Raw genomic sequence first — 15,712 nt, 5'->3', positions numbered from 1 at the left:
TTCCGGTTGGTCCTTGCTCCTGATTGGCTGATGGGCGTGGCTGGTGGGTGTAGCGGAGGTATGGTCAATTTGCATGTTTCTCTTTTATTAGGAAAAAATATATATATATATATATATGATTTATTGTAAGGTGTTGGCTCAGTGATGGAGGCTAAGAAGTCCCACGACCTGCCGTCTGCAGGCGGAAGACCCAGGAAGGTGCAAGGCACAAGCTTGAAGGCATGAAAGCCAGAGAATTAAGGTGTCTCCCACTCCAAGTCTCAAGGCCCAAGAACCTAGAGCAGTGGTCGGCAAACTGACTAGTCAACAGAGCCAAATATCAACAGTACAACGATTGAAATTTCTTTTGAGAGCCAAATTTTTTAAACTTAAACTATATAGGTAGGTACATTGTTATTAACTTAATTAGGGTACTCCTAAGGCTTAGGAAGAGCCACACTCAAGGGGCCAAAAAGCCGCATTTGGCTCGTGAGCTGCAGTTTGTCGACCACGGGCTTAGAGCACTGAGGGTGGGTGAGGATCTCTGCGTCAGCTCGACAGGCAGGCAGAATGGTTTCCACCTTCCTCTGCCTTTTATTTTTTCTATTCATGAAGGCCCTCAGTGGATTGGATGATGTCCACCCAAATTAGAGAGGGGCGTTTACTTTACTCAGTTTATCGGTTCAAATGGTTATATCTTCCAGGTAAATCCTCACAGACACATGTGACCCAGTTAAGTTGACATATAAAATTAATTATTACACCTGGACTCTTCAAAAATAAAAGTGATTAGATTGTAGGAGTCTAAAAGGCATGCCAAACCATAGGAGTGTATATTTCATGATTGGATCTGGGATGCAGTAGGAGTAGGGAAGAATATAAAAAAATTGGAACAAGTTAGAAATTTAAATATAGACTGAATACTAAAATTCCTGGGGTATGATAGTTCTATCATGTTTAAGGAGAACTCTTTGTTCCCAGGAGATACATGCTGAAGTATTTAGGGGTGATGTGTCATGACTCTGCAGCTTATAATCATATGGTTCAGAAAAAAAACAAATGAAGAAGAGGAAAGAGAAAAAGCAATGTAACAAAATATTAACAATTGGTAAATATAGGTAATAGATATGGGTTTTTATTTTCCACAATATTTTAATTTTGCTTATAGGCTTAAAATTTAAGATTAAAAGGTGGGGGAAAGTAACTTAGATAATATCCTAAAGTTCATGGTACCTCTCCCTCTTTTGCCATTATTCTTTTGGAATCTGGATAAGTTAAAAGAAGGCTTGTCATGGAGCTGTATATTTAAAATTTGTACAGTTTACCCTGGGATCAGAACTGTGCTATTTTTAAAAATATATATTTTTATTGACTTTTAGAGAGAGAGAGGAAGGGAGAGGGAAAGAGAAACATTAATTTCCTGCCTCTTGCACACCCCTCACTGGAGATTGAGCTCACAACCCGGACATGTGTCCTGACCAGAAATCAAACTGGCAACTTTTTGGTGCACATGGCAATGCCCAACCAACTAAGCCACACTGGCCAGGGCAGAATCATACTATTTTTTATAGTAGAAAACTGTTTAGTAATCTTTAATGAGATATTATTTATCAATACCATTTTGTTTCAGTGATTCTTATTACTCCTGGGACACAACAAAGAAAAGGAAAGAATCAGGAACCAGGATATAGATGTGAGAGTGAAGAGCCAGAACTAGGGATGTAAAAAATTAATCTTAAAAACATATATATAAAACCCTAATATGCAAATAGACCGAACAGCTGAACAACCAAATAACCGGTCGTTATGACGTGCGTTGACCACCAGAGGGCACATGCAGAACATGGCGGGCGTCAGCCGTGGCGGGATGGTGGAGCCGGGGTGCCAGACCAAGGCAGGGCACCGGTTGCTGTCATCAGGGCGAGCCTCTGGTGGTTACTGAAAATTCTTTGCTCACGTGCGCCATGGTCCCACCTGGCACTCGCACCCACTGCCAGCACTGGAGCTGCTACTTGCACCTGCTGCCATCGACTTCCCCACTCACACCTGCCATCAGCGGGGCCAACACCATCAGCGCATGGGAGTGCACGGCAGCGGGAGCGGGGCTGCCGGCAGACAAGGGACTGGGGGCTGCAGTGGGAGGGGTTGGGCAGGGGCATTGAGGATGGGCCAAGACCCACCACTGTGCCCACTGCAGCCTTGTGGCCCACAATTCCTTTCAAAGTGCACGAATTCGTGCACTGGGCCCCTAGTATTACATATATTGTAGAAGAAGCAGCAAAGGATTCAGTCACAGCATGAAAAAGGAGATGTATTAAGTGATTCAGGACCAGGGTCTATACTGTATCTATAATAATAAAGGCGTAATATGCTAATTAGACCGGACAGCCAAACTACCTTCCGGATATCATTCCAGATGTCCTTCTGGATGAAGTTGTGGTGGTGGGGGCTGAGGCAGAGGCAGTTAGGGGCGATCAGGGAGGCAGGCGAGTGGTTAGGGGCAATCAGGCAGGCAGGTAGCGAGCAGTTAGGGGTGATCGGGCAGGTAGGCAGAGTGGTTAAGGGTGATGAGGCAGGCATGCAGAGTGGTTAGGGGCGATGAGGCAGGCAGTCAGAGTGGTTAGGTGCAATCAGGCAAGCAGGCGAGTGGTTAGGGGTGAAGAGGCAGGCAGGCAGAGTGGTTAGGGGTGATCAGGCAGGCAGGCGAGTGGTTGGGTCTATCAGGCAGGCAGGCGAGCAGTTAGGGGCGATGAGGCAGGCAGGTGAGTGGTTAGGGGTGACCAGGTAGGCAGGCGAGTGGTTGGGGGTGATCAGGCAGGCAAGAGAGTGGTTAGGGGTGATCAGGCAGGCAGGTGAGTGGTTAGGGGCGATCAGGCAGGCAAGCAGTTAGGAGCCAGCAGTCCCAGATTGTGAGAAGGATGTTTGACTGCTGGTTTAGGCCTGATCCCTGCAGCAGTCGGACATCCCCTGAGGGGTCCCAGATTGCAAGAGGGTGCAGGCTGGGCTGAGGGACACCCCTCCCCCATGCATGAATTTCATGCACCAGGCCTCTCGTGTATAAAATAAAAGTCTATTAAATTATATATGTTATATATAACGATTATAATTACATACAATAGAACTTATATCCTCAAATAAGTGTCTTAATAGATAGCTGTATTTATTTGTTTCTCTCCTATAAAATAAGTCTGAAAATAGGTAGTCTAGGGCTGATATAGTTTCTCTCCTATAAAATAAGTCTGAAAATAGGTAGTCTAGGGCTGATATAGTACAATTGGTAGGCAACCATAATAGAACATTTATTTCCAAGCAATTATGTGATCACATTCTCTCTGGATTTTGGAAATGTAAATGGGATATTTAAATGTAATCCATATTCCTGTAGAGGACTGATTTTAGAAAACTATTCCAGTTTTCTTCTAGATATTGTGCTGTGCAAAGCTTTATGTTTTACACTTTGTACATCCTGCAAGATTGTTTATAATAGTTAACAATTGACACAACTGAAATGGTAAAGTGAATAATTATGTTATGATACATCTATGTCATGAAATATTATGGAGCCACTTAATATTAAGCTTGTTTCATGTATAATTGGGAAACCACTTATAAATGAAAGCAGAATACAGAATTGAACTTAAGATATGATTACAACTGTACAATAACTTGTACAGGATATGGATTGGGCTGAAATGTACCCAAATAAAACTGTAATTGAGATCTCTAAGGGGTGGGATTATGAGTGACTTTTAAATGTTTTAAGAATATGCATCATTTTCTATGAGCTTATGTTTCTTTTTTAAAAAAATATGTTTTTATTAATTTCAGAGAGAGGAAGGGAGATGGAGAGAGAGATAGAAACATCAATGATGAGAGAGAATCATCAGAATTATCAATCAGCTGCCTCCTGCATGCCCTTTATTAGGGATTGAGCCTGAAATCCAGGCATGTGCCCTGACCCCTGACTGGGAATTGAACCATGACCTCCTGGCTCATGGATTGACACTCAACTACTGAGCCACACCACTGGGTCATATGTTTCTTTTAAAATCAGAAATAAATGATGAATATCATTTTAAAATGTTCTATGTGAAAATTAGATATAATTTTCTATGTCTTGAAGTTCTAATTTTTTCCTTTAAGTTACAGATAAGATTGAGGAGCTTTGCTTTAAGTTATAGATAACCTTGAGGAGGCTGTGATGTAATTTGCATACATAATTAGATCATAGCCTTTTAGTAATAATAAAAAAGAAAATGTATAGCCCAGGTTTTTATGGAAATGCCAATTTCCTTTTCATTCAGCTATCCTTAAAAAGAATGTTAATCCTGCCCTGACTGGTTTGGCTCAGTGGATAGAGCGTCGGCCTGCGGACTGAAGGGTCCCGGGTTCGATTCTGGTCAAGGGCATGTACCTTGGTTGCGGGCACATCCCCAGTAGGGAGTGTGCAGGAGGCAGCTGATCGATGTTTCTAACTCTCTATCCCTCTCCCCTCCTCCCTGTAAAAAATCAATAAAATATATATATTTTTAAAAAAGGATGTTAATCCTAAATATTCTGTTGGAAAAGACAGCCTTTCTTGGACTTCTTTCACTTTGATATGTCTTGCTGGGTATGCCAGGACTACATCCCTGACCATTTTTTTATTATTATTATTATTTATTTATTTTTTTACAGAGAGGAAGGGAGAGGGATAGAGAGCTAGAAACATTGATGAGAGAGAAACATCGATCAGCTGCCTCCTGCACACTCCCCAGTGGGGGTGTGCCCGCAACCAAGGTACTTGCCCTTGACCGGAATTGAACCTGGGACCCTTGAGTCCGCAGGCCGATGCTCTATCCACTGAGCCAAACCAGTTAGGGCTCCTGACCATTTTTTAATCTGAACAATTTCTCAGAGTTGTTATGCAGCTGGGAACTTTGAAAGATGAACCATACTATTCCCCAGGACAAGGACCAGTCTTGCTTACTTAGTTGGTATATAAATGGTAGATCCCCAACTCAGTTTTCCTCAGCTGTAACACAATCACAATGTTGCCCCCGTAAGACTTGGGGCCAGAGAGAACAGATGTAAATATGCTGGTGTTCATGTTGCCTGCTATGCCATGAGTATTAAGGTCCTTTGTTTCTGACCTAGGAGTCTCATGACTTCTGCCAGCATCCAGGTTCGTTTTTTGGGTTAAGATTATTTTGTCAGTAAGGTCAAATCAAACCCCCAGACCTATATTGATATATTCTGAAAATATGGATTTCTTGTAGTTATTTATACTGAGGGAGCAAGTTTATGCATTTTGCAAGTATAACTATCAGTTGGTCCCCATCTCTACTTCCATCATTGATTGGCTTCTGATGTCTAAAAGATGATGAGTCTCTATAATATTGTATTTTATATACATTCTTTTTATCCTTAGAGTGAATCTTTCTTGCTTTCTTTTTTCTCATAGCTTTTATCACTTATGTGTTTTAAGTGAAGAAATTTGACATTGTTCAGGTCCACCCTGTAAAATTGTGCAGGCTGCTAACTGCACAAACTTGCTTGGCTAGGGTGGTAATTTGGAGCTGAAATACAGTTGACCTTCAACAAGAAGTCCACATACAACTTTTGACTCTATAGTCAGCCCTGTGCATTCATGGATTCAACCAATCATGGACCAAAAAACAGTATTTTTGGCCTTCCTCTGTCACTGAGATGGCACTTGACCCGGTATGATAAATCCTGAGAAGTGTGTTTGCTGGGTCACATGAGCAGCATCTCAGTCATGTCAAAAAATATATTTTGATACCTAAAATAATGAGAGAAAAGGCCCAAGAGAGATGTTCTGAAGAAGTTCAAGATTTGACCAAATGTTGCAAGGAGTGTGAAATCCTATGGTAGTAAAATGTTGGAAAGAAATTCTGCATTGAAAGGATGTCTAATGGCTTACTGTAATGATCCTGCCTTTTATGAGGAATGCAAAATGGAATACCTTAAGGAAAGGGAAGAATTCAGAAAAACTGGAATTCCTACGAAGAAAAGGCTACAGAAACATCCAACAAGCATTAGGCAAATATTTAAATGATAGATACCCAGTATCTCTGTTCCTAAAATAATGGACTCAAGGAAGTGTGTTTGCTTTATTCTAAATTACGTTATTCTAAATTACGAACATATTATTTTAATCTGAAATAAAGATTTTCTAGTTAAAGCAAAATAAAACAAAAAACAACAACAACAACAGTATTTTCAATTAGAGGTGGGATTCCATGCTTGGGAGTGCAAAAATACTGTTTTTTATCTGTGATTGGTTGAATCTGTGGATGCCAAGGGCTGACTGCTTTTATTGAAAAACAACAATAACAACAACCATATATAAGTTGACCCATGCAGTTCAAACCATTGTTGCTCAAGGTTCAACTGTATATACCAAACCATGTGTGCGACATATTTTTCTCATTTGTCTAAGTTTACTGTGTCTCATGAAGCCATGGACCTGCATAGGAGCCCTGGTATGGATATGTCTGTGTGTATGGACTTCTTTCTAGTTTCCACAAAGGCACCCCATCTACAGAAGCTCTGATGACCTGATGATCCCTTGTTTGTTTATCTTTTCCCTTTGGGTATCTATTCAGCTCTCGAACAGAAGCTGTGAGTTATAGAACTAACCAGCTTCACATCAGCCTCTTGGGTGTGCAGACAATGTTTTCGACTCTGTGCATTCTGAAACCAAAGAGCATTCACAAGTCTTTCCACACGGGTGATGTGGAGCGCTGGATCAGGGCTGGTGTAACAGACTTAGGGGTCAAGGATGATTTACTCGGCCTGATCTTGTTATTTTATGTTTCTTTGGGGAATATGATGTGTTTATAAAAGAACTTTTGGAAGCCTGAATGCTTCAAGTTTTGACTGATGCTGGCTAAAACAGTAAGGTTCAGATTCCTGCATTGAAGATCATTTAGTAAAAACCAATATGGAAAGCCTTATCTAGATAATAAGTCTCTATCCAGTACCTTTGATTAACCAAATCCTTCTTTTTTACAATTTCATCCAAGGATAAGATTTTCTTAAACTATGAAAACCTCAAACCAATTGTGTATAGGACAGCAGACTATGTCTATTCGTCTGCTTGAAATTACGTTTGTAACACAATCTTCTACCTCTTTCTGAATTTTTGCTCTTGGCTATGTGTGTGTGTGTGTGTGTGTGTGTGTTTTAAGTCAACCAGTATTGTTCTTAATTAGAAATTTAAATTACATCTGCAGTTTCTACACACCAGGATATATATTTATGTAATACTGTTAGACAGCCAGGATATTTTTCATAATTTCAACATGACATTTTTTCATAGAGTGCTTATTGATGAGGCTTCATAAAAATTGTGCAAGAATGTATGCAGGAGAAGCAGTTGTGTAGCTCAGGAGAGACCTCACAAAGAAAACATTTCTTGAATATATTTATTTTTTTTTATGGTGCAGGAAAAATTTTTTTCTTTTGTGCTATTCTTTTATATGTTCTCCCTTAATATATGTCACTGATATGTGCTGTTGGAAAGTAAAAACAACCTTACAAATTGAGAAATTCCATTAAATTTCAATGAGGTAATTAAGGAAACTCATTTTCAAAGATATACATTTATTTCAGTAGCTTGAATGTTGCTTAATCAGGAAATGACCAGAATACTAAACACTGAAAGGTAGGTTGTGCTTGTGTAGATCAGTCGCTTCGAGAGTCAGACGGTTGAAAGGGATGACATGGAGGTTAAAACAGCAGAGGCCCTTGTTGTGGGTGGAAAATAATTGGCTGAAAGCATGAATAAGTTATATGTTATTCATGTCAAGGAAAAGCTAGGAGAAAAGGGATGAATATTTGTATCTACCAAGGCATTACACTCTGCCATATGATATAAAAAATAAAAAGCAGATCCTTAGATTTATGCTCTTCTTCCTGTAGGAAGTAAGAGGAACAGAAGCTCAATTCATCGGCAGTGCTTTCTTCTGAATATTACGTTTTAGACTTGGCATTTTCAGCCAATAAAATATTACTAAGACGGTTGCTAAGAAATTCACTAACATAAAACATTTATTACTAGGGCCATTGTCCTTGATCCTGGGATTATGTTTAAGTGCTTTCAATTAAAAACCTCTGATTTGTGGCTAGACAATTCTTTTCCTCTTTTCACAGCCCTCTACCATGTCTGGGTATCCGTAGCCTATACATTGGCCACAGATTGACCATAGCCTATTTCTAAGACTAAAGATTCTAATGTGATGTTATTAGACTTGAACTTAATCAGATTAGATATTGTAGAATGAAATCTTTAAAAAACATTAATTTTACTTCCCAAATCTTTTGCAAAATTTTTATGAGAGAGACCCATGGAGCTTGGAAAATTCTCTACGAAGCTGCTCTTAGCAAAGTCTTAGCAAACAAACTTTTTTTTTTTTTGCCATTTTTAGAGCCTATCTTTTAAGCCTCAATTTGCTATTCTTCTCTGCAGTTTTCTACCCCTCTGGGACCTCTGAGTCTCCTCCACCTTAGATCTCTCACTACTTCTTTCATCTCACTTTGATGGTTGTTTGGATATCCTTGTGGTGTGTTCTCGTGGTTTCATGAATTGTTCCTGACTAAAGCATAAGCTCTGTTAAAGTGGTTGGTGTCTGTGTTTTGGTATTGTCCCTAACACGACAAGTCTATAGGTGCTCAGTTAAATTAAGTACACTACTTTGTTTGGAAATCTATCAAGAGGCTGAAGTTGCCCTAACCGGTTTGGCTCAGTGGATAGAGCATCGGCCTGCAGACTCAAGGGTCCTGGGTTCGATTCCGGTCAAGGGCATGTACCTTGGTTGCGGGCACACCCCCACTGGGGAGTGTGCAGGAGGCAGCTGATCGATGTTTCTCTCTCATTGATGTTTCTAACTCTCTATCCCTCTCCCTTCCTCTCTGTAAAAAAAAAATCAATAATATATATATAAAAGAGGCTGAAGTTATGCTTTCTATATTGAGCTGAAGAGTTAGCTGCAGACACCTAACTGGTCTGAGTCAAAAGTCCTGGGTTTGCACCTCTGCACTATTGCTTAAATAACCCATGATCTTTAACATATGTGTCTTTATCAGTGGTTTCTTCATCCCTAAAATCCCTTTTAGTGCAGATGTTCGAAGTCAGCTTGACTGATCTATAGCAGTGGTTCTCAAAGTGTGGTCCCTAGACCGAGAACACCAGCATGACCCAGAACTGTTAAAAATGCAAGTTATCAGACCCCACCCCAGACCTACTGAATCAGAAACTCTGCACTTTAACAAATCTTCCAGGTGATTCTGCTGTGCACTAAAGTTTAAGTATGACTGATTTGCAGTATAGTCAAATCCCTGGTATGATGAGAAGCTCCGTACTACAATCTTAATGAACATTGAGGATTGTGCCATCATTTCATGGTTGGTGTGTAAATCCATTATGTCATGTTTCATCTTTAAGACGCTGCAGAATGGCTCACTTTTGTGTCATATTCAAGTCTGCAAGGTACTATCCACAGGATTGTAGCTCTCAGGCTCCTATAAAGTGTTGGCAATTGAGGAGTGAAAAATCTTTCTCAGGGTGAACAAAGAATATGCAGTGGACAAGGGATTAATTTTCAGCAGCAGCAGCCTCCTAATTTTGTATTCATAACGTTGCATGTATGCTAGGCTACACATGCAACATCTGCTGATATACATTAGGTAATTGGGCATCCAGCAGCCCCATTTGTATGCAAAGGTGGTTGCACACCTCCATTTACAAGTCTAAAATTAAAGCCCAGTTTGAAGCTGGCTGAAGGCTCGCTGCTAGGAACAGAAATAGATAAGGAAGAAATGGCTTCTGTTAATCAGTGCTTTTGGCCTCTCCTGTTCAATCTTAGCTAATTTGTCCTTTGAAATTGTACATTCTGTGTTGGATAGAGAGACTTCTAAGATTATCTGTTTTTGTTGTTTTTCTTTAAAGAAAACCTACATTTATAAACTGGTTGTGTTTACACATAGCATTTTCCCTAACACTGTAACCACATGTATGCTACAGTCTGTTGCTGAGCTATATTTTTGCTATATGAACTACTCATGCCCTTGTGGAACCACATGGATCATCTCAAAGAAGAGACACCCAGCACAGACTCACAGATTGGGTGTTGGCATAATTTCATTTTAATTCAGCCCACATCCGTCAAGTAGCTACATTGTATTAGCGTTTTGCCAGAGGCTGGGCATAAACATATCAATCAAGCAGTTTCTGCCCTCAAAAGCTCACAATATTTTAACATCTTCTTGATATCCCAGAGTTGAATATTTTTGCATAAATGAAGTCTTCTCTGATAATCTCATGAATTGAAGTGACTCCTTACTTCTCTGAGCTCCTGATTATGCTCAACCAGTGTCCCAAGAAGAATGAGGGATCCATGCCTGAAAGACTCAGAGCTCAAGCACAAGACTGTGGTCAATGACCACTGAGATGGGTCATCAAGAAGAGATGGCTGCACTAATTCACACCCTTATGTTCATTACAATGTTATTTACAGTAGCCAAGATTTGGAAGCAGTCCAAGTGCACATTAGAAAATGAGTGAGTAAAAAAGCTGTTGTACATTTACACAGTGGAATGCTACTCGGCAGTAAAAAAGAAGGAAATCTTACCTTTTGCAACAGCATGGATGGACCTGGAGAGTATTATGCTAAGCAAAATAAGCCAGTCACAGAAAGACAAGTACCATATGATTTCACTTATATGTGAAATCTAATGAATAAAACATACTAACAACAAACTAGTAACAGGCTTATAGATATATAGAACAGACAGACAGCTGTCAGAGGGGAGTTGAGTTGAAGGGCTCAGTAAAAAAGGTGAAGGGATTAAGCAAAAATTAAAAATGAAAAAAAAACCCTCATAGATAACAGACAACAATATGGTGATTACCAGAGGGAAGGGGTGGTGAGGAGGTGGAAGAAGATGATAAAGAGGGGGATAAGTGAAGATAAAAGGAGACTTGACTTGGGGTGGTGAACACAATACAATATACAAATGGTGTATTATAGGATTGTACACTTGAAACCTATATAATTTTATTAACCAATGTCACCCCAATCTAATCTAATAAAAGAGAAACATGCAAATTGACCGCACCTCTGCTAAGCCCCAAGCCATGCCCACCAGCCAATCAGAGCAACTATATGCAAATTAACCCAACCAAGATGGCGGCCGGCAGCCACGGAGCTGGAGCAAACAGGAGGCTTGCTTGCCCCGGCGATGGAGGAAGCCAAGCCTCCCGCCTGCCCTGGTAGCTGCAGCCTCCGCTCAAGGCAACAAAGTTTCAATTATAGAAGATAAATAAATCCCAGATGCCTGCTTTTAGCCAGCCTCCACTGGGAGCTTGGGTGGCTGGGGGCCGTGGCCAGCCTGCAAACGGCCATCAGCCCCTCACCCAGGATGGCCACATCCTCATAGGGTGAGGGTCCCTGCTGGGGGGCTTGGCTAGCCTGCAAACAGCCATCAGCCCCTCAACCAGGCTGATCACACCCTCATGGGGTGAGGGTCCCTGAAGGGTCTGTGGCCAGCCTGCAAACAGCCATCAGCCCCTCACCCAAGATGGCCAGGCACTCCATGGGTACCCCCACCCTGAAGGGTCTGTGGCCAGCCTGCAAACAGCCATCAGCCCCTCACTCAGGCTGGCCAGGCACCCCAGCGGGGACCCCCACCCTGAAGGGGTGTGGCCAGCCTGAAAATGGCCCTCAGCCCTTCACCCAGGCTGGCCAGGCAACCCAGCAGGACCCCCACCCTGATCTGGGACACCCTTTAGGGCAAACCAGCCGGCCCCCACCCATGCACCAGCCCTCTATCCTATATAATAAAAGGGTAATATGCAAATTGACCCTAACAGCAGAACGACTGGGAATGACTGGTCACTATGACACACACTGACCACCAGGGGGCAGATGCTCAATGCAGGAGCTGCCCCCTGGTGGTCAGTGTGCTCCCACAGGGGGAGCTCTGCTCAGCCACAAGCCAGGCTGATGGCTGCCAGTACAGCGGTGGTGGTGGGAGCCTCTCCTGCCTCCTCAGCAGCGCTAAGGATGTCTGACTGCAGCTTAGGCCTGCTCCCTGCTGGCAAGTGGACAACCCCTGAGGGCTCCCGGGCTGCCAAAGGGATGTTTGACTGCCAGCTTAGGCCCAATGCCCTGGGGAGCGGGCCTAAGCCAGCAGATGGACATCCTCCGAGGGGTCCCAGACTGGGAGAGGGCACAGGCCGGGCTGAGGAACCCCCCTGAGTGCACAAATTTTTGTGGACTGGGCCTCTAGTCATAATAATAAAAGGCCAGAGGCTTCATGACCAAAATGACCAAACAACTGGTTACCATGAAGTGCATGGAGCACCTCTCAGTCCCTCCCCCATGGCCCACAGGCTCCAATCACAGCAAGGCTGGCAGCTGGTGGGCAGGTGGGGCAGCAGGTGGGTGGGACAGTAAGGCAAGCGTGGCAAGACGAGAACGAGTAGGTGGGGCACGAGCATGGCAGGGTGGCGGGTGGGTGGGGCTGCATGATTTTGTGTGCTGGGCCTCTAGGAAATTCAATAAAAATAATGTTAAAAGAGATGGCTGCATTGCAAATGGCCCATATTCACAGTTTCTGGGAACAAAGAATGCATGAGTGTTTCTTTTACTCCCAATATGGGCCAGTCGTGTGGAAGAGGATGCCCATCTAAAGCCACCTCAAAGAGATTTGCTCATGAGCATCACCTAGAGGAGCGGTGGGTCCCTGCAAAAAGAGTTTACCAGGAGCCAACAGTGAAGCAGTCACTTGTAACTCTGCATTTGTTTTCCTTTGACAACTAGATTGTAAAGCTTCTGGAGAACAGACCTGGGTCTTAATAGGAAGAGTACCTTCCAAAGCACATATTTGATGGTGATGATAGTAAATAGTGTATCGGCAGGAAGAATGTTTGGTGGTTTATAGGCATTAGTAGTTTCTCATGATAATAAACAATTTTTCCCTCTTCATTCTAGCATAGGTGCCTACACCTTGATAGCACCAAATGAAAACCGAAGAAAGCAGATACAAAGGAGTATGTATATTTATTTAACATTCAGAAAGCTTCTCATGTTCTTATAGAGTATAATTGATTTTTTTGGGTCTAAAGTATTTTTATTTTCTGATTTGAATATACTCACTAGATCTCATCAATTTTTTTTCTTTAACTTAGCAGTTTTAATTCTACCTTTTAAAATTATATACTGTTAATGCTTCTAAACTTGTTTCTCTAGGCTAAAAGCAGAACTCATTGCATGATTATAAATCTTAGATTTCTGTTGAGCTTAAACAGTTTGCCAATAGACCTTTTTCTCGTTCCTGTAAAGTTGGGCTGACTGCAGATATTTTTATAGGACTACTAGAGGCCCGATGCATGAAATTCGAGCAAGGGTAGGCCTTTGCAGCCCTGGCTGCCTCTTGGCCCCTGCCCCCTGCCTGCACCCACCTTGGCCTGGCACTGCTTGCGTCTGCCGCCACACAAGTTCCCTAGTTCCGTGGAGCCTCCTGATTGATTGCCCCCACCCATCACCCCCCAGCTGGTGGCCTGGGCCTCCCTCTGTGGGGCTATCGTGGGGTGATGGCGGGCCCCCCGACCAATTGTATTGCACCCACCTTGGCTGGCCTGGCGCCAGTGCGTGTCATAGCATGGTCGTCCGGAAGGTAGTCCAGACGATCTTTCTGCTGTTCGGTCGTTCGGTCGATTTGCATATTATGCTTTTATTATTATAGATGACTACTTTTGAGATAGACAAGTTATATACTTAAAATAATTATGTACTTGAAATAACTTGTCTCTTTCTTGATATGTTTTATCCCTTCATAATGGAATTATTTTTAAGCTTCTGTGCTCCCATACTTTTGTAACTATCACAGTCTACTCTGTTATTTTTATTTGTGTAAAGTAAGTATATTCAATTCACATTGCTTATAGGTTCTGCAACTTCAAGTGAAACAATGTATAATAAAACCAATTTTACCATAGGCTACTTGATATAAACAAAAGCTAAGTTCCTATGGCATCTCATCAACATTATAATAAAACAACATATCGGAGGACCTGCTGTACTTTAATTTTTTTTTTTTTTTTTTAGATTACCACACCTTTGAGGAAGGGACCACACTGTACTCATTTTTGTGGATATTAAGATATTTAATTGAATTGTACAGCAAAATAAATGCTGTCATTTAAAATTATAGCATTATAAACTCGAGTTGGAAGGAGAACTAAAATTTAGTTCACAAAGAAGTTACGAAGCTTGTTCAAGTCAATTGTGGGACTATCTCCTTTATTAGATCTTTGTAGGAAATTTAATTTTATGATTAATGATGGACATAAGAGCACAACAGGAAAGCAAACAGCTCTCCTCCTGGTGGTAAAACTGGAGGTTTCCTTATTCAGTGCAGAATATGACAAATGCTGCTATGTAATGAGTGGGCACTGCCAACAGTTGACCAACAGAATTCCAAATGTTTTGGCCTCTCACAAGCGTTTGATTTAAATACTTAAGTCTCAGTGTGCTCCGGATTTTTGAGGTGTTTCAGAAAGTTTTTTCTCTAATAGTTAAAAAATGTTATAAATGGACATTTGGAACAATCAGGTCTAAGTGGAGATTCGGGCCTGCATTGGAAGTACTGAACTAGTATCTCTGGCGCCCCCTGCTGTCACTGAGTGTATTTGGGGGAATGAGCACTGCTCTCCCAAGTGCCAGAAACCAGAGCAGCGTTGCCCACCTTCAGTGCAGAGCTCTCACATTGTATAGTTGCAGTAAGATTTGGGAACACTTAAAATAAAGAATGTGGGCATCAGAATTACTTGGGAATATATATTTACCTATGCGTGAAAAGCTCTTATTGACATGATTATTCTAGTTTTGCACACATTCTCTAGAATGGGAAGAAAAAGGAAACTCTTTTATTTTAGTAGGAATTCAGGTTCTTTTCCATATTTGAACCTCCTATGCAGAGACATTGCCACAGAGGTGGGCCCAGGGTGACTTCAAGGGGTTAGGACTGAATGGTGTCTTTCTTTCCCGGATATCTCATCCACCCATACCTGCATGTATTTAATTGCCCTCTAATGGTTGTTTTTAATGCCTTAAAGGGATCAGTTTCCTTTTAACATTCTAATGATTGATGACTTTATATTTCTCACTTGACTTAGTTGCTGAGAAAGAGCTGGAGAACCTGGAGAAGTGGAAGGAGCAACATAGAGCGAAGCCAGTTAACCTGGTACCAAGGAGGCTAGGTAAGCAAGCAAAGTGGTCATCTGGATAGAGGAGGACAGGGCATGTATCAATCCTGTTAGCACCTTGCCTAGGTCTTTCTTTCACTGTATCTTACAGGTGGTTGGGTCACTGTGCTTCTTGTAATGGAGTGCATTTAAAATTGAAACAAATATGCAGATATATTGTTGTTTCTAATTTTCTGCAAGTAGCAAACATATGATGCCACACAGTTATGTGGGAATAAAGTGATGACTTAATTGCCAAACAATTTAGAGCCTCTTAGATGATCAACTCTGAAGAAATCTTACCTGGGGCGCTGCGTATGCCCCATCACAGCACTAGTCAGGATGGGAGTAAAAGCTATCACAAGCATATGAATCATGGCTCTTGATGCTAATGGGGAAAATGAATGGAGAGTCAATTCCAAAACTAAGACAGGAGTGAGCTGGGGGCCCAGTGGTCGGTATAAAGGGAAGCATCACCTC

At 41.8% G+C, this 15,712-nt stretch overlaps 1 protein-coding gene and 1 pseudogene across 2 annotated transcripts in view; both read left to right on the top strand.

The window, feature by feature from the left end:
- The window catches only part of EPSTI1 (epithelial stromal interaction 1), a 108,658-nt gene that overhangs the window by 12,000 nt on the left and 80,946 nt on the right, over positions 1-15,712 (top strand). For both annotated transcript variants that reach the window (XM_014448802.2, XM_014448804.2), the window contains exons 2-3: positions 12,978-13,036; positions 15,164-15,247. In XM_014448802.2, coding sequence (XP_014304288.1) covers positions 12,978-13,036; positions 15,164-15,247 — 143 coding nt within the window. The remainder of the gene's footprint in view (positions 1-12,977; positions 13,037-15,163; positions 15,248-15,712) is intronic.
- On the top strand, positions 5,728-6,037 carry LOC111824278 (annotated as a pseudogene).

Source organism: Myotis lucifugus, unplaced genomic scaffold, assembly GCF_000147115.1.
Source record: "Myotis lucifugus unplaced genomic scaffold, Myoluc2.0 scaffold_7, whole genome shotgun sequence".
Classification (NCBI taxonomy): Eukaryota; Metazoa; Chordata; class Mammalia; order Chiroptera; family Vespertilionidae; genus Myotis; species Myotis lucifugus.
This window is presented reverse-complemented; position numbering and strand designations above follow the sequence as displayed.